The 20,128-nt window shown below is 35.4% G+C and overlaps 1 protein-coding gene across 7 annotated transcripts in view; it reads left to right on the top strand.

The window, feature by feature from the left end:
* The window catches only part of RPS6KC1 (ribosomal protein S6 kinase C1), a 138,366-nt gene that overhangs the window by 16,934 nt on the left and 101,304 nt on the right, over positions 1 to 20,128 (top strand). For 5 of the 7 annotated variants that reach the window (XM_033093397.1, XM_033093398.1, XM_033093396.1 and 2 more), the window contains 3 exons: positions 3,123 to 3,243; positions 9,226 to 9,341; positions 19,007 to 19,100. In XM_033093397.1, the coding sequence (XP_032949288.1) occupies positions 3,123 to 3,243; positions 9,226 to 9,341; positions 19,007 to 19,100 (331 nt within the window). Of the gene's footprint in view, positions 1 to 3,122; positions 3,244 to 9,225; positions 9,342 to 14,390; positions 14,396 to 19,006; positions 19,101 to 20,128 lie in introns of those variants that run through there. The other 2 variants (XM_033093400.1, XM_033093401.1) reach the window with 2 other exon arrangements.

The following is a 20,128-nucleotide window of genomic DNA, read 5'->3' as shown; positions in this document are numbered from 1 at the left end:
TGTGATTGAATTGTTAACTTTTGCCCCTTAAGTTACTCTGCCTCTATTTTAAAATGACCCTAACTAGAATATGAATTTTATCTGCAGATTTAATTGTTTCCATGAGCAACAGTCTTTTGAATAGTTCTCATGTCTAGTTGATGGCTTTAAGGATGGCACTTGTCTTACGATGACTTTTACAAGTCTGTCACCCACTTCCCTTTTAAGCTCTTGTTAATGTAGTACCACCATAATAATTTAGTCTATTTAAAAAATATGAAACCAACATTGTTTTTTCCCACGACAGAATTATGTTCATGTATCAACATTAGAAACTAGAGAGAAGCATAAAATAGGAAAATTAAAGTCACTGTTAATTTCACTATCCTGAAGACTTTTACTTTCCAAGTGTTTGGTTTGTCTGTCTCAGTTAGTTCCTCTTTTTTTTTTTTTAAAGATTTTTTATTGGGGAAGGGGAACAGGACTTTATTGAGGAACAGTGTGTACTTCCAGGCCTTTTTTTTCCAAGTCAAGTTGTTGTCCTTTCAATCTTAGTTGTGGAGGGTGCTGTTCAGCTTCAAGTTGTCCTTTCAGTCTTAGTTGTGGAGGGCGCAGCTCAGCTCCAGGTCCAGTTGCCGTTTTCTAGTTGCAGGGGCACAGCCCACCGTCCCTTGCGGGACGTGAGGAGTTGAACCGGCAACCTTGTAGTTGAGAGCCCACTGGCCCATGTGGGAATCGAACCGGCAGCCTTCGGAGTTAGGAGCATGGAGCTCTAACCGCCTGAGCCACCGGGCCGGCCCAGTTCCTCTTTTTTTTTAAATTTTTATTGGGGAACAGTGTGTTTTTCTAGGCTGTCAAGTTGCCTTTTTTTTTTATTTCCCTCCCCCCCCCCCAATCTAGTTGTGGAGGGCGCAGCTCAGCTCCAAGTCAATTTGTTGTTTTCAATCTAGTTGTGGGGGGTGTAGCTCATTGGTCCATGTGGGGCTCGAACCGGCCACCTTGGTATTATGAGCACTGCGCTCTAACCACTGAGCCAACCAGCTGCCCATGGAGGGCTCAGCTCCAAGCTCAAGCCATTGTTTTCAATCTAGTTATGGAGGGCACAGTTCACTGGCTCATATGGGAATTGAACCATCAACCTTGTTGTTAAGAGCTCATGCTCTAACCAACTGAGCCATCTGGCCGTCCCAGTTAGTTCCTCTTTGCTCTCTGTCTTTTGCTGGAATTATTGGTTCTTTGCTATCAGCATTTGTCTCATTCACTTCTATTTAAAAATAAAATCTCTTCTATCCATGTGGCCTTTCTCACTACACAGTCAAACTTCTTGAACACTCACTTTGTACTTGGTTTGCTCTTCTTCTGGCTGGCCCCTCCTCAGTGTTAGGGTTCCTCATCATTCTGTTGTTAGACTCCTCATCTCGTTACAAATGCTGAGAAACCTTTCCTGCGTGATTACCACCTCTCTACTGAAGACTCCTAATTTAATATGTCTTGGTTAGTGCTCTCTTGAACCCCAAACACATGTATCCCATTGGACTTCTCGAATTAGAGGCCTTACCTATCAGATATGTCTAAAATTGAACTTTGTTTTTGTCTCAAAACAGCTTCTCCCTTGGCTCTTCATCTTCAGGAACAGCATCACTATTTATCCAGTTGCAAAAGCTTAAATTCTAGTAATTATATTTGACATCTCGCTGTCCTCTTAAAAACTTCATCCACAGCCTCTTCTTTTCCTCTTATTTTTGTTGGTCTAAGCACTGTTTCCCTTCAGGCAGCTCACCTAAGATAATACTTTTCTGTAAAGCCTTTGAGATCCCAAGGCTGGTGGTTTAGGTGCTCCTTCCGTAACATCGTTGGGCTCACTGCTCTTCTAGCATTTATCACGTGGCTGTCTTGTGATGTAGTTATTGTGCTGGCTTATTCTTCCTAACGACACTGGGAACTCTCTGCAGACAGGGAGTATGTTTCTCATTTCTTCATCCAGTGCCTATCACAAAGTAGGGCCATGAAAATATTTGTTTTGATGACTATTTTTGTTGTTTAGTAAATGAATAAAAGGAAGCATCAGGAGGGAGTAGTTTGTTTAAATTAATTCATGTTATAGTCTGTCTAGTCTCCTAGGATTATAACTATATTTGAAACAAGAAGCTTATTAATCATGGTCAAATTTTTGGTAGTATGACAAGCTTAGTGAAGAAATTCCTATGTGTAGAGAGTAATTTTTGACAAGAGTCTTAAATCACACTTGGTAACCTGCTTGGCTTAAGTTTTGCTTATTAGCATTGCACTCTAATATTGAGCTTGTTATAAGTGAGGGAAGTAGGTTTTTTTAGAAGCAAAGGCCCAAGTACACCAGGTGACGGAATTTAAAACTCAGTTTTTACTCTATTTTGTAGAGACTGAGATCAGTGATATCAAAGCCACGTGTCAAATCCTTCTTTGTAAAGTTTATTTTTCTAATTTAATCTGAATGAGGCTAAACAATAATTCAAACTAGTTAAGGTAAACTTTTACATGTTGTATAATGTAGATGATTGTTTTGTTTTTGGAATATACTAGTTTTAATGGTATTCTGATCAGGATTCACCTTGCCTCCAGAAATCTTATTACTACTTTAAATTGACATTTATGAAATAAAAAAGTTCATGTTAATTATTTGCTACACAGCTATCTCTTCTTCAGTGTTATTTTATCCTTTTAGGCAAATGCTGAGTATGTATTTTATGTTGAAAAATTGTCTACATCAATTATTTTGTTTATAAACATGCTGTTTTTGGAATAAAATATATATTTTGACGTATAGTTCATTTCCAGACCATTAGTAATTGGCTTTTTAAGAGATTAAGTGACATTTTATGTAGGATAGACCTTCTTTGTACTAGTGTGACTATTTTTCCAGTATGAAGAAAACAGTGCTTGTTTTAAAAACCAAAATAGAACATTTGGAGGAAGAATTACTGTTTTATATTTTTAAAGCCAATATTTTTAGTTAATTTTAGACGGTTACCATGTATTGCTTAAAGTTTTATTTTTTTGCTTTTGCATGACAATTTTTAGTGCTTCCATGAAAAGACTATTTGTTGTTCAGATATATGAACCTAAATAGTTTCACTGTGAGATACACATTTAATTTTCTTTTCTAGATAATCGTGTGGAAGAGATACAGTGACTTTAAGAAACTACACAAAGAACTATGGCAAATTCACAAAAACTTATTCCGACATTCAGAATTGTTTCCTCCGTTTGCTAAAGGAATAGTGTTTGGTAAGTGATTATTTTGAATTTATGGTTCTAAAAGTGATGATTACCTAATTAGGTATATATGCTAAACCCTGAAATACTGTACCATTAAGTCAGAAGCTCCTTTATTTGTTAAGGTAATTCATATCATGCAGCAAGCACCCGAAATTGTTTTTCAGGTTCTTGGTATAGTTTTGCTAACTCAAAATGCATTTACTCCTCCCCTTCCATAAAACAATAACACAACAACTCCAACTCCAACCAAACAAAGAAAGAAAACCTATAGGATCATAAGAAAAGATGATGTTGCATTATTCTTATAGTTCTGAAATTTTTTGATTTTTTTTTTTTTAAATGTCTATACTTTGTATCTTGGTGAATGTTGACCCGTTTCATTATAAAATATCAAAAGAAATTTGTTAATATCACAGACCTCTGAAGGAAATTTTTTTTTAGCTTATTTTTTATTTGATTTTTTTATTTTTTAATTTTTTTTAAGTATTGAGAAGTTGTCAAGCTCACAGTGACTTGGCAGCTTGAATTTCATCACTGGAAACAGTGCTACTTTGAAGTGTCAGGTTCATTTTGTTTATTTTTGCGAAAATATCTGCCAGCTGTCTAAGTCTGAATAGTTGCATATTAATTGTTTTTTCCACAGATTTTTAAAAAGAAATGATCTCAAGGGTTGAAATTTAATAAATTTAATATATTTTCTGCTTTGTCAAGGACATTCTTAAGGGAAACTAGCATTTAAAAAAATTTCAATATGAGTGAATGACAGTAAGGAATATGGTGATTAGTAGTAAGTATAGTTTGGTGCCATTGTCTTGATTCATGCTAAAAGGTCAGCAGTTTTACTGCTGTTGCTATTAGATTATCAGTGCAAATGCATCTACTGTCTTAGTATTATTATGAAAATGGTTTTGATCTTGTTGATTTCTTCAGCAGTCTGTGGATCACAGTTTGAGAACACACACAGACACAAATATGTACACACACATATGTACATACATGTGGGTGTTCCTTGCAGCATTTTTAATAGAAGAAATTTACACTGAATTTTCTCAATACATAATTGTATGCATGTGCCATAATTTAGCCAATTAATAGAATTCTTCAGCCATTTGAGATCTACTAGATGGAAAGATGTCCAGGATATGTTTTTCAGAATCTAAAAACAAATGTTGCACAGAGATATGTTTAGTAAGATTCCCTCTATGTTTAAATAGACAAAACATATTTGTGTGAAGATGTAGCTACACACATTTGTATAATATGTGAAACCTCTGAGTGCGTGGAAAGAGGGATAGTTTTACTTTTTACCTTAAACCTTTTGTACTGTGGAATTTAACTGTGCACATGTCTTTAAATTTAAAGTTGGACGATATACAGCCTGGCTTCTTGAACAATAAGCTTGTCAGTGGGTGAAAGGGAGTGGCTTCTAAATTGGTTCTTAGCTATTATTTTCTGTTGCTAATGGATTATCTTCAATTTTTCTTCACATCCTTACATATTATAGAGTGAAAGTTTCTTATTAATCTTAATAAGTAAGCAATTTATCACTCTTTAGTAAATGGTACAGTCCATTTGTAATACTTGATAACCGCAGTGACCCCTGTAGGTGGCAGCTGTGGTTGTGTGGAGGGGACTGGTGGTTAATCATCTATCTTTTTAGCTACTCTCACACTTTCTGTACGTAAGCCTCAGCAGCAAAAGAGACTCCTGGTGTAATTTGCAGAACCATGAAATACGTAATTACTATTCTGGTGTTATTGTGAAAAGAACATGCCTTTTGGAATCAGATAGATTTAAGCCCAAATCTTCAATCCACTATTTACCAGTGGTGTGATCTTGTACAACTTAACATCCCAGCCTCTTTTTTTTTTTTTTCTTTCCATTGGTAAGATAGGGATAATACCTTCTTGTATGTCCCAAAGGCAGCTTTTAAATCAAAGAGAGAGACTATTTCCAGTGTTTTACCAGCTTTATTAGAATGTTTGAATTTACCTTCCTGCCTCAGATTTTAATAAACCATTATTTATTGAGTACTTGGGAGCAATGGAGTGGCTTATATATAATATATACTCACGCACAAATAATAATATACATTATATATAATATTGCACAGTAAACTTTGTCAGAAAAATTTGTTTTTCATTTTCTATTGTAAAGTATATTCAATTTTTCTACTGTGTTCACAGGAAAATGAACATTTACTCTGTGAAGGGAAATTTAAAGCAGTGATAAGAGAAGTGCCTATTTATTGCTTCTCATTGTTGCTGTCTATAAATGGAAGTTTTGATGGTATTAAATAGTTAACAGCTAGAGAATAGCTACCAGGGTATTGTTTACCATTGGGATGACTGTTGAATCTTGCTACTTTCTAATTTCCTTTTAAAATTAGGTGGTTTTGTTATATATATTAGGGCCAGTAGTTATTAAAATTCATCTACTTTCTTTGTCGATGCTACCAGTACTTTTTTGTTTGTTCTGAAATCTTAGGAATAAAGAAGTGAGCATGTTCTTTCATCACATTTGCTCTGGTGATAGCATTCAGTGCATTGAATCTTTTAATGCATAAGCCTTTATTTTTGGTTGTGCTCCACTCTGAAAAATGTTTTAATTCATCTATGCTTGTCTAAGTTTAGTGGAATGAAAATGCATAGATCAATAGAAGTACAACAAAGACTTTTGACATATGTATTCTATTTAGAAGTTGATATGCTCATTGCTTAAGCATTTTAGTCTAGCTTACTGGGGAGGTGGAATGAGTCATTGATCACTCTGGAATTAAAGCTCCCAAATTTTTATGTGTTTGTTTCAGCTAGTCAATAAGATTTTTTAAGGGTGTCATCAAATATTAGGAAGAGTTTCATTAAAATTTATTAATCAGTAGTTATGCATTTAAAGATAATAGCAGGTGGTCTTATGGGTTAAAATATATTATAATCTGTGCATTTTCTGGGTTTCTGTTCTAAAATTATTGATGATCACAAAATTACAAATATTCACAGGCACTGGAATTTATTTACTTTTTTTGTTTAAAGGATAAATATGTTGGATGATAATTATAAGCATACTTAATTTCTTATTTAGGAAAAAGAATGAATAATGGACACTTAAGTGTCATTTTAAATTTTTTGGCCAGTAGATTTTCCTCAGGATTGACTAACTTAGATTGTTTTTAGGCCAGAGAATTTGCTCTATGGGTTGGGGCTCTTGGAAGTTTTTTCCAGGTAATGTTATTGATAGGCAAGCTAGCAGTGTCATTTTAGATGTGCTTTTGTCATGGGGAGAATTGGGTTTAATTGAATTGTTGCACATGAACTGACAGCTAATAGAAAAACAGATACAGCATAATGAATTATATTAGATTTGGTTACTTGTGACAAAACTGAAAACCAGGTAGACATCAATTTCATTCTTGTGGTATAAGATTTGGAGGTAGCCTCAGGCAGGGGCAGCTCCACAGAAATCAGGAATCGAAACTCCTAGCTTGTTGCTCTGTCAGTTTTTAGCTTCCAAGTCATAATCCTGGGAAAGGGAAAAGCAGAAAGGAGAAAAGGGAGGGGGGAGAAGGTGTGTAATAGCTGTCCCTTACAGAGATTTCTGGGAAGCTGCAGTATAACTTTTGTGATATATTATTGGTCAGAACTTAGTCCACCTCCAGATGTAACTGCAAAAGCAAGCTGGAAATGACAGCCTTTTTTTCCTGGGCTGCCATGTACCTAGTTAGAAATTGGGGGTTATTTTACTTAGGAAGAAGTTGAGAACAAATTGAGATAGCAATTGGAATCCTATTCCGTAGTAAATAAAAAGTACACTGGATGTTAGGAATCCTCTAATTGACTTCCCTGCTAACCTTGACTTGGGCCCTGGGCTCTTTGAGAATGCTGATAACAGTTAGAGACCCTTCTAGAAAAATGTGCCAATGGACATATGCATTGATTGTTGTAGGATTGTTGTCTCTGAAACCCATCCATTAAGCTTAGGGGGTTGTTTATGGACCCACTGTTAAAATTTCTTATTAGTGAAATATTACTATTTTCTAGGATAGAATGTTCCACTGTAAGAGAGTTCTTTTTGTTAGATGGTTTTTATAAGTTTTCATTATTCGCTCGTGCAGTCAGCAAAAGTTTATTAGCATGTTCTGTGAGCTGGACACCGTGATGGTACTTGAAGATTCAAGGACACCATGACTGATTTATTAAGTACTGTGTTTCCCCGAAAATAAGACCTAGCCAGACAGTCAGCTCTAATGCGTCTTCTGGAGCAAACATTAATATAAGATTCGGTCTTTTTTTACAATAATATAAGACCTGGTCTTACATAATGTAAGGCCGGGTACAATATAATATATAATACCAGGTCTTATATTAATTTTTGCTCCGAAAGACACAACCAGACAAGAGCTGATTGTCTGGCTCTTATTTTCGGGGAAACACGGTACTTACTTTGTGCCTAGCATGGAACTGGGAGCTTTATGTACATTGTTCATTTTCTCCATTTTATAAATTAGGAAATAATCTGCATAAGATACAGCTAGTTAATGGTAGAGCTAGTACTTGAACCCAGGTTTAACGCTAAGACCACTTCATTTAGTGACCATGAAGCAGACACTTCACCATAAGCGTGAGAGACTCAGAGCAGAGGTTTTTTTTTTTTTTTTTTTTTTTTTTTTAAAGATTTTATTGGGGAAGGGGAACAGGACTTTATTGGGGAACAGTGTGTATTTCCAGGACTTCTTCCAAGTCAAGTTGCTGTGCTTTCAGTCTTAGTTGTGGGTGGTACAGCTCAGCTCCAGGTCCAGTTGCCGTTGTTAGTTGTAGGGGGCACAGCCCACGATCCCTTGCGGGAGTCGAACCGGCAACCCTGTGGCTGAGAGCCCATGCTGCATCTCCAACCAACTGAACCATCTGGGAGCTCAGCGGCAGCTCCGCTCAAGGTGCCGTGTTCAATCTTAGTTGCAGGGGGCGCTGCCCACCATCCCTTGTGGGATTCGAGGAGCTGAACTGGCAGCCTTGTGGTTGTGAGCCCACTGGCCCATGTGGGAATCCAACTGGCAGCCCTCCGTGCTGGGAGCATGGAACTCCAACTGCCTGAGCCACCGGGCCGACCCCTGAGCTGAGATATTTAGTGGTTCAATTTCAGTTGCCTTGAGTAATATACTAGGAATCTTTTGTGCCTCAGTTTTCTGTTAACATTTTTGCAAAGCAACTGAAAATGTTTTAAGTGTATGATGATGCTACTCTTTTGATTTTGTATTTTTTTAAACCTGTATTGCAGTTAGTATGGTACATGGCATATGACAAATGCCAACCAATAATCTGATATGGGGTAGAAACAAAATGATCTATTTGAAAAATGCCTTGTCAGCAATCAGATTATATGTATCATTAAAAAAATTCTGGGAAAACCGCCTTTCGGTCACCTTGTAAACCAGAGCTCAGGGGTGCTGTGTGTGTTCTCTTTTTTTCTCACAAGCAAAATGTCATCTATGCTGATAGCATCACACATGGAATTTGACTTAAAAGCTTTTTGCTTCAAACTGAGAGTTTTGACCCCATTGATACACAGATGTTCTCATAATTTCCTCTCTTCAGTTCCTTTAGAAATCAAAAAGAGTGGGAAAGAGAAAATTATTTGAGTAATTACAGTATTAAATTACTATAGAAAACCATTTGAATTCTTTATAATTCTCTTTTCAATTTTAGTTTCAAACCACCAGTTTCTTAAATGGTAAGTTTCTTACATTGACAGGCTTTAGATTATGATGGCACCATTTATTTATCAGTTGACACCCTTGCCTCTTGTTTTATCAGAAACATTGTTTTCTTTTCTGGTGAGAGTGTGGCTGATTTCCATTGTGGAGACTGGATTTGACTTCAGAAGACTGCAGATAGGCAGTACGGTGATAGGTCTGCTGCTGCTCTCAGTGAACATAAACTGTTATGAACCCGTGTTTGAGCCTTCTCTTCGTAGGGTTGATTTCTTATTTCATTCTAGGACGATTTGATGAAACTGTTATTGAAGAGAGGAGACAGTGTGCTGAAGATCTGCTACAGTTCTCTGCCAATATTCCCGCTCTTTATAACAGCAAACAGCTTGAAGATTTTTTCAAGGTTTGGTAGTCTTTCTGAAATATTTTCTATTTTATTAAACACCTTTGTTTTCTAATTTGTAGTAAAGCAAGATTCAAGTGGTTTTTTTAAAAGCAAAGTGTCATTTACTTTGGAATTTCATTATTCACTAAAACAAGTAAGTTAGTAGCTTAATAACAATGTCTATGGCATATCTTCAAATTTTTTTTTTTTTAATTGGTGAAGGGGAACAGGACTTTCTTGGGGAACAGTGTGTACTTCCAGGACTTTTTTCTAAGTCAAGTTGTTGTCCTTTCAATCTTAGTTGTGGAGGGTGCCATTCAGCTTCAAGTTGTTGTCCTTTCAGTCTTAGTTGTGGAGGGCGCAGCTCAGCTCCAGGTCCAGTTGCCGTTGCTAGTTGCAGGGGCGCAGCCCACGATCCCTTGCGGGAGTTGAACCGGCAACCTTGTGGTTGAGAGGACATGTTCCAACCAACTGAGCCATCCAGGAGCTCAGCGGCAGCTCAGCTCACGATGCCGTGTTCAATCTTAGTTGCAGGGGGCAGAGCCCACCATCCCTTGCAGGACTTGAGGAATCGAACTGGCAACCTTGTGGTTGAGAGCCCACTGGCCCATGTGGGAATCGAACTGGCAGCCTTCGGAGTTAGGAGTATGGAGCTCTAACCGCCTGAGCCACCGGACTGGCCTATCTTCTATTTTTAGTAGAGAAATGTATAAGATGTTTGATTCATAGATTTTAAGAAGTTGATGCAGAGGGTTTAGAGATTATCTAATTTATAACATCATAATTGAAATACATTTAAATATCAAGAAACTCGAATAGTTATCTTCACTTTTTGAGGTGTCTTTCAGTGGTAGATATTTTTTTAGGATAGAAACCACTGTAAGTCCATATTAAATTTGTTATACTAATTTGTGTAAATATAGAACTAAGGTAGTCACTGTATAGTTTTAGAGCGGTAGACTAGTACAGATTATATTGCCAGAGCTCATTGGATATTAGTGTTCCTTGACATGTAATGCCTTCATTCTGAGTTCTTCATCATTTGTAATAATAATTTTCTTATTTTTAATTGAACCTGTGCAAATTGATTTGGTTGATAAGTGCCTTTAATGACCACAATTTGCATTTAGCTTTGTAGGAAAAAGCTAGGTGATTGTGCCACAATTGTTTTTTTCCTTCTTCAACTAAAAAGCTACTCATTTGTATAAATGTAATTTCTTAGAACATATACCCAGCAAGGTTATATAAAGAGTGGGATTTTAAATTTTCCTGATGCTAGTCGACCTACAAAAGGACTTTATTTTTTATGACTTTGATTTAGTTTACTGAAGAAAGTTGATCTTTGAAAGATATTACTACAAACTTATGACTTATACAGTACATAATAGAAATAGAAATAATAATAGAAAAGTTTGTAGTAACAATAAAATTCCCACTGATTGACTTTTTTGCTTAATTTTTCATTACCCTGCAAATTAGGCCAAGATGATAAATTTGGCTCCTCATTATGACCTAACGCAGATCTTTAAGATCAAAGGCCAAGTCAAATTGATAAAGTATTTAGCTTTTTGCTACTTGGAGTTCCAGCTGTTTCTGTGTGGCAGGGAGTCTATGCTTATAGAAAAGGGCAGCATTATTATTGCAAGAAGAATATTGCTTTATAGAAATTGTGAAAGGCAGTTATGCAAAGTAACACATGCCAAGGGCTAAAAGAATCAGTCTAGGAATAAAGAAGTCAGATCGTAGACTTTGAACACTTTAAATAAAAGTTAACTGTTCATTCCATTTCTTTTGGGTCTGGGAATTCCTAATGGAAGACACTTTTTTTTTTTTTTAAAATAGTTTATTGGGGTGAGAATTGTTAGTAAAGTTACATAGATTTCAGGGGTACAATACTGTAATACATCATCTGTATATATCACATTGTGTGTTCACCCAGAGTCAGTTCTCTTTCCATCACCATATATTTGATCCCTGGAAGATACTTATTTTTATGCTTTGTGAAATGAGAGACCAAAGAGGAAGAAAAGATTGGGTAGTTTAAGAGAAGTAAAGCTACCTCCCTATGGAGAGATAGTCTTTCTTATATCTCATTGGCTAGAACTGGTCACAGGATTTGTTGGCTAAATCCTTAGCTTCAGAAAGTCTGGGTGGGTGACTCCTTTAGCTTTCTAGTTCTGATTGGGGATGAAGGTATGGATGGGAGGTTTTGTGGTAGCCAGTCCACAGGATGTGCTATCATACTATAGTTTTTTTCTTTGTAGAAACACTGATGATAGATAGATAACCATGTGCAAATAACCATCTAGCCACTTGGTTGGATTTTTTTTTTTTTAATCACACAAGAGTAGATGTAGTATAATGAGCCTCCATTTCTCATTGCTCAGCTTTGAAAATTATCATAATGTCACCAAATTATTTTCATCTGCTGATTGCATTTCAATTTGTTGGCATAAAATTGCTCATAGTATTCCCTTATAATGCTTTTCATTTCTACAGGGATGGTTGTGATGTCACCTCTTTAGTTCATGAGTTTGGTAATTTTGTGTCTTGTCTTTTTTTTCCCCCCTTGGTCAGTGTAGCTAAATATTTGATATTTTTGTTAATCTTTTCAAAGGACCAACTTGGTTTCATTGTTTTTTTTTCTCTATTTTTCTGTTTCATTTCATTTCATTTATTTATACTCTAAACTTTATTTCCTTCCTTTTGCTTGCTTTGAATTTGTTTTGCTCTTTATCTAACTCTTTAATTCCTTAAAGTGGAAGCTTAAGTTGTTGATTTGAAATGCTTCTTCTTATCTAACATAAGTATTTACAGCTATAAATTTCTCTTAACCACTGCTTGAGCCTCAAATCCCATAATTTTTTATTTTCATTTTTTATTCAGTTCAGTGTATTTTACGATTTCTTTTGTGATTTTTCTGTTGACTCATTGGTTATTTAGAAATATGTTCTTTAATTTCCAAATATTTGTGGATTTCCTAAATTTTTTTCTATTGTTGGTATTTAATTTTGTTTTCTTGTGGTAGTGATCAGAAATCATATGTTGTATAATTTCAGTCCTTTTAAATTTATTGAGACATGATTTATTTTTTAGCATATGATCTGTCCTGGAGAATGTTCCATGTGTGCTTGAAAGGTATACGTATTATGTTGTTAGATGGAGTTTTATGTAAATGTCATTTAGTTCAAGTTAGGTGATTGCGTTGTTTGTCTTCTGTATCTTTGCTAATTTTCTGTCTAGTTTTATCAATTGTTGAGATAAGTATTAAAGTCTTCAATTGTTATTGTTGAATTTTCTATTTCTCCTTTCAGTTATGTTAATTTTTACTTTATTTTGGGGTTTGGTTGTCTTGTACATGTATGTTTATAATAGATATGTCTTCATGGTTAATCACATTTCTTAATCTTACGAAATGTCTTTCTTTGTCTCTAGTAATATTATTGTTTTACAGCTTATTTTGTATGATTTTAATGTAGCCACTCTTGGTTTCTTATAGTCACTGTTGCATGGTGCCTTTCTTTTCTTTTTTTTTTTTTTAAATGTTTTTTTAAATTTTTTATTGGGGAATATTGGGGAACATTATGTTTCTCTAGGGCCCATCAGCTCCAAGTTGTCCTTCAACCTAGTTGTGAAGGGCACAGCCCACTGGCCTATGTGGGAATTGAACTGGCAACCCTGCAGCTCAGAGCTCACACTCTAACAAACTGAGCCATTCGGCTACCTTACCCTTCATTTTTAAAGGATAGTTTTGCTGGATATATGGAATTATTGATTGACAGTGTTTCTTTTAGCACTTTGAATTTATCATTCCACTGCCTTTTGTGCTTCATTGTTTTTTTATGTGAAGTCAGCTGTTAATTGTACTGCAGTTCCACTGTATAAGGTTTTTCTATTGCTTCTTTCAGAATTTAGCCTTTGTCTTTCAGCAGTGTTAGTGTAGGTATTGCTCTCTTTCTATTTATCCTATTTGGGTTTTAATTTATCTTCTTGTTTTGTAGATTAATGTTTTTCGTCAAATTTTGTAAGTTTTCTGCCCTAATCTCTTCAAAATTTTTTTTTTAATAATTTTTTTTTTTAATTTTGGTAGGGGAACAATGTGTACTTCCAGGATTTTTTTCCAAGTCAAGTTGTCCTTTCAGTCGTAGTTGTGGAGGGCGCAGCTCAGCTCCAGGTCCAGTTGCCGTGCTAGTTGCAGGGGGCACAGCCCACCATCCCTTGTGGGAGTCAAACCGGCAACCTTGTGGTTGAGAGGATGTGCTCCAACCAACTGAGCCATCCAGGAGCTCAGCGGCAGCTCAGCTCAAGGTGCCGTGTTCAATCTTAGTTGCAGGGGGCAGAGTCCACTATCCCTTGTGGGAGTCAAGGAGTCGAACTGGCAGCGTTGTGGTTGAGAACCCACTGGCCCATGTGAGAATCAAACCGGCAGCCTTCGGAGTTAGGAACATAGCGCTCCAACCGCCTGAGCCACTGGGTCTTCCCCTCTTCAAATATTTCTTTTTCAGCCCCTTTTGCTCTTTTACATTTGATGCTCCCGTTACACATAACTTGGTATGCTTGGTATTGTACCACATGTCTCTCTGGTTCTCTTTATTGTTATTTGGCCTTTTTTTCTCTGATCTTCATATTGGATAGTTTCTGTTAATCTTCAAGTGCATTGGTTATTTCTCTTTTTCAAAATCTGTTGTTGAACTCTTCAAGTGAATGAAAAATTTTTGTTACAATACCTTTCAGCTCCAGGATTTCCATCTAGTTCTTTTTATTTTTAATTAAGATTAATTGATATAACATAAAATCCACTATTTTAAAATGTACAGTTCAGTGGTTTTAGTATATTCACAAGGTTATGCAACCATTATCACTAATTCCAGAACATTTTCATTACCCCACAAAGAAACCTTATACCCATTAATTAGCACTCACTCCTTCCTCACTTGGCCCAAACCCTAGCAACTACTGAACTACTTTTCGTCTTGATGGATTTGCCCATTCTGGACATTTCACATGAATGGCATCATACAATATGTGGCCTTTTCCATTTGGCTTTTTTCACAGAGCTTAATGTTTTCAAGGTTCCTCCATATTGTAGCATGTATCAGAACTTCATTTCTTTTTATGGCTGAATAGTATTCCATTAAGTGGATATGAATATGCGAGGTCTGACAATTAAGTTTGTGAACTTGCCACTGTGCACTTACATTGGCAGCACCGTACAAACAGCTCGATAAAGTTTCATAACCTTGGTATATCAGTGTCTCACAGCTGTGTTTGTGTCGACGTGTGGTGGTGTCTTGCTAAGTGGTGTTCATTGTTGTTGTTGTGTGTTTTTGTGTGCCATTGCAAAAATGTCTGAGCTTGTATTAGAGCAACCAACAAACATTAAATTTATTGTTAAACTTGTCAAGAGTGGAAGTGCAATCAGGGACATGTTAGTCCACGTTTATGGGGATAATGCCATGAAGAAAATGGCAGTCTACAAATGGATTAAACGTTTTCTTAGGGGAGAGAACATCACTGATGAAGAGAGGTCAGGGTGGCCAGTAATGAGCAGAACTGATGAAAACATTGCAAAAATTCATTGACTTGTGCGTCAAAATCATCAGCTAACTGTGAGAAGCATAGCAGACCATGTAAACATTGATAGAGAAACAGTTAGGCAAGTTTTAATTAAAAATCTTGGCATGAGAAAGGTGTGTGCAAAAATGGTCCCGAAGTAGCTCACCGATGAACAAAAGCAAAGAAGAGTCGAAGTTTGCCGATACCTTTTGGAGAGGCAAGACGATGTTTTGGGCCGTGTTATCACTGGTGATGAAACATAGGTGTATCAATATGACCTTGAAACACGTCAAAGTTCACAATGGAAGTCAGCTAATTCTGCACGACCAAAAAAGTTCCATCAGTCCAAATCGAGTCAAAACGATGTTGCTAACCTTTTTTGATATCAGAGGGATTGTTCATTATGAATTTGTACCAACTGGACAAACAGTTAACCAAGTTTACTATTTGGAAGTACTGAAAAGACTGTGTGAAAAAGATGTAAACGATCTGAACCTTTCACCAACAATTCATGGCTCTTGCATCATGACAGTGCACCAGCTCACACTGTCTGTGAGGGAGTTTTTAGTCAGTAAACAAATAACTGTTGGAACACCCTTCCTATTCACCTGATCTGGTCCTCAATGACTTCTTTCTTTACATGAAGAGAAAGGAAATATTGAAAGGAAGACATTTTGATGATATTCAGGACATAAAGAGTAATAGGACGACAGCTTTGATGGCCATTCCAGAAAAAGAGTTCCAGAATTGCTGTGAAGGGTGCACTAGGCACTGGTGTCGGTGCATAGCTTCCCAAGGGCAGTACTTCAAAGGTGACTGTAGTGATATTCAGCAATGAGGTATGTAGCGCTTTTTCTAGGATGGGTTCGCGAACTTAATTGTCAGATCTCGTGCCACATTATCCATTTATCAGTTGATGGACATTTGGGTTGTCTCCACTTTTGGCTCTACGGTAATGCTTCATTTATTTCTTTTAAATAATTTCTGTTTGTTTATATTTGCTGTTTCATGAGTCATAGTCATCATACTTTCCTTTAATGCTTTAATCATGATATTCTTCAGTTATTTGAACATATTTGTAAATAGCTGCTTTGAAGTCTTGATCTTCTAAGTCCAACATTTTTGCCCTCTTAGAATTAACTTTCCACTGACTGCTTTTTTCTTCTCTGTATGGAGTGCACACTTTCCTTTTTCTTTGGATGTCTAATTTTTTGTTGAAAATTGGAAATTTTGGATAGTATAGCAACTCTGAATTCTGATTTTTCCCCCCCGAGGGTTGTTGCCATTGTTTTGTTAGTGTGTTTAGTAACATGTCTGTACTAAATCTGTGGAGTCTGTTTAATGTGTAGTATGTGACGGCTGTTATGCTCAATTTTTAGTTTTTATTGTATTTTTAATCCTGACTTAGCAGGAATTAGCCTTGTATCATTATAGCTAGTTGTCAAACAGTGTTTGGTTTTGTCTTGTACTTACATACTTTATTCCATTGTATACTTCTCCCTTATGCTGATTGCATGTTTTCAAAGTTCAGGCAATTTATTAAGTTTGCCCTGGTTTTTACTTTCCTTTGGGATCTCTTGCGTTTCCTCTGTGCGTGTGCACCATCTCATGGTTTGCCAGGGATTTGTAGATAGCTTGATCCCTCTGTGGTCTCTCCTGCATGGGTGGTAGAGAGTTGATTAAGAACCCCGGTGGCTGTCTTATTTTCTGGATTTTCCTGGTGAATGTCTGGCTAATGTGTTAGTCCTTTGCTTGCCACAACTTTATGCTTGCTGAGCCACTTACGCTTCCTTGCCATTTGTTTGGCACCGAGATCACTACTATTACTGATAACGCTGTTTGGGGTGAATTTTTTTTTTTTCTCTGTGCTTCAATCAAAATTACGCCAGCCTCTTCTGTAAGTGAATCTGCTGGTTTTCAAGGCTTGCCTTGCCCTTGTATAATTACCATGGTAACACAGCTGGGATGGAAGATGGGAACAACCCCAGGCAAGAATACCACAGATTCCCACAGTTTTTACCTGTGGTTTTGCGGTTTTTCATGAGTAACCACTTCTTCATTTGTTTTATGTTTTTGGCCAATTTCCATAGCTCTCAAATCGTTGTTTTGACAGATTTTTTTCCCAAGTTATATTGCCTTTTGGGGAGAGCATTTGCTGATCTACTTATTCACTTATTCTACCATACCCGAACTCCTTCCTTCCCTGATAGGTTGACTTTTCATTATCAGAAACTTTGAGATGCTATATAAGAAGAGGTTTTTTTTTTTTTGTTTGTTTGTTTTGTTTTGTTTTTTTAACTGCATAATCAGGAATACCAAAAGGTAAATGTTTTTGAACTAGAGATTTAAAATAGAATTGTGGCATATTTTCCTACTATTTCCCTTGCGTTCCTATAGAAAAGTTTTTATTGTTTAATTAAAGAGTTATTCTTTATTTTGTATAATATTGTTTATTTCTTTATTATTTTGTATGATATTGTTTTTAAATTAAGTAAATAAAATTTCTTTAGGATTATGAACTAAAACATTTTTCATTTTTCGTTCTTTTTTTTTAATTTTATCTTACAAGCAGATCTTACATCAACCAATATTAATAATAACAAAAAATTAATGAGTGCTTACATTGTTGTAAACACTTTACATGTATGAACTCTTTTAGTCCTAACAACTCCTTGAATTACTTGTAAGCATCATTTCCATTTTATAAGTAGGGAACTTCAAGTCACTATACACCTGGAGGTGGAATAGTTAAAAAAGCACTTTCTGTTAAGTGAGATTGTAAATAGAATCAACTTTGTTTATTAAAATTCTTAAGAATATTTGCATATTTTCTTAAAATTTGGTTTGGATGATGTTCAAAGGATGCCTTAGTCTAGAATGATATTCCTTTTTGGAGAAACATTCATTTCTAAGCTATGATTTGAATATTTTAATAAAGAAATAGACTAAAGTAATATAAATTCTTGCTTCTAAAGAATAATTGTTTTTAAAGTCTCAGTCCACTTAACTCTCTAAGTATTAAAATTTTGTAATTTGAGAAGGACCATTTCAAATTTCTATTTCTTAAAGGTAAGCTGGCAGGGAGACTTTTAATTAGGTAAAGATAGTTATTGAATTCTTTGTGCTGACGAGAAAAGGAAATAGGAATCTTGTATTTTTCTTGGGTTTTGTTATCCTGGAAGTTGTGTTTGGGGGCATAAAACTGTTGGTGGAAGGTAGAAGAAAAGGTGTTAAGGAGCAGAAGAGCTATTCTTTTAATTAATTGTAATTATTAAGGATTATAAGTCCATTATTATCATGATTGTATCAGTGCATAAAACCACAGCACAAAATCATACCACTACTGTTTGGCTGATAATAGCATTCTCTAGTTGCATGTAAGCAAGAGAAAATAGTCTTTTGAGGCCTTAATTGGCAAATCTAATTATAGGTTAAAATGGTGGTCACATTGAGAAATAGATTTTACATTTATTAAAAATGTGTTTCTTTAATAAAAATATGTTAAATTTATTTAGTTTTACTTACATTGTATTTAAGTGGTTTTCAAATTCAGGTCACTTCTGGAATCTCCTGAGGTGCTGTGTGATATAGTAATAGTTTTTCATTTGACAAAATTAAATGCCTTCCTAATGGAATCCATTTATCACTAGTTAGAATGACCAGTCATTAAGGATTGTGAACAATATCCTTTAGCTGGTGGGTGTTTTCTTTCTCTACATTTTTTAATGAATACTTTTGAAAGATTTTTAAAAATAATGCTTTTATAAAAAACCATGTATTATTTAAAAAATGGTAATATTCCTATTGAATTTTTAAATAATAGACTATTTTTTAGAGCAGTTTAGGTTTATAGAAAAGTTGTGCAGAAGGTGTAGCATTTTCCCATATATCCCCCTTCTCCCTCAGACTTTCTATTAACATCTTGCATTTGTGTGGTACATTGTTACAATTGATGAACCAATATTGATATTCCTATCGATTTTTGAAAACAATTGTGATCTAGTTTAATAGATGAATAGTTTTTGTAATCCTTATACATACTCAGTTGAGATAAGTATTGTTCATTTATCACTGATTTTTTTAATACTCCTATTGACGGTGAAACATAATTACTCTGATCTTTTTAGGGTGGAATAATTAATGATGGTTCTGAATTGATTGGTCCTGTTGAAGCTTATTCAGATTCCCTCACTGATAGCTTACCTGAGTGTAGTACAGAAGGTAAGAGATGTTTTTCTTTTTTCATTTAAATAGTTTTGATTACAGAAGACTATAAATCATATTTGCATTGCAAAAAAAATGAATATAGGAATTTGAGAGTATTTCATTAATTCTAGGATGCTGTTTTTTCCTTCATATTTATTTTAACGTCACTGGTATTGGGTGAGGATATTGGGTTGATTCTGTCTTGCATGTAATTGACAGCTTTTTTGTTTCTTAGTGATATAACCGTTCCTCCTACAGCTAATGGCATCTTAGATTTGATGAAATGTGGTACAGTGAGTGTTACAAATTTGTTTTCTCTGGAATAAGAATGGCTTACTTAAGTTTACTTAGCAGCATCTGACTTTTAGACAATTAATTTCAAGATTGACTTTAAAAGTTTAGTCATGTACCCAAAGAATGAAGCTAAGGCAGTTTTAGTGTTTTTGATGTGTTTTATAATAAATAACATGAGCCTAAACCAAAGCGATTTTTGTACTTTTAATCACTTTAAGTCAGGAATGCTTATTCTTTTGTTTTATTCCTCTGTTAATTCATCCTTGAATTTTTATGAAGATTTAAAATACATATGTTTTGGTTTTTGGATTTCCTTAGCTAGTTTTCTTCTAGGGAAGATTTTGGAATTAAAAAAAGAAGATTTGGGGACATTGATGGGGCGAGTCTTTAAAAATAGGTAGATTTGTTTGATTTGGCTTAGGTTTGATTTATATCAAAGTAAAATTACAGATTAGGTGGTACTTCTTGATCTCTTTCATATGTAAGAGTTTATGGCAGAGGAGCATGCTTTATGAGCCTAACATGGGTGGTAGCCATAATTTCATTGTAGTGATGTTTCTGTGTGGGGATATATATTGATGTCACACATCAATAGACATATTGATGTAGATCTATTGCAGTAAAGTCCCATCTTGATTTGGTGGGAGCAACAAGTTCCCATCCATTAAGTAGGCTCATGCACTTAAAATACGTTTTTCTTTTGGTACCGCCATGTTGAGAAGTGATTAACTTTTCTTGTTTTTCATGGT

This window comes from Rhinolophus ferrumequinum, chromosome 22, assembly GCF_004115265.2.
Source record: "Rhinolophus ferrumequinum isolate MPI-CBG mRhiFer1 chromosome 22, mRhiFer1_v1.p, whole genome shotgun sequence".
NCBI lineage: Eukaryota > Metazoa > Chordata > Mammalia > Chiroptera > Rhinolophidae > Rhinolophus > Rhinolophus ferrumequinum.
The sequence above is the reverse complement of the archived record's forward strand: the minus strand, read 5'-3'. Positions and strand labels throughout refer to the sequence as shown.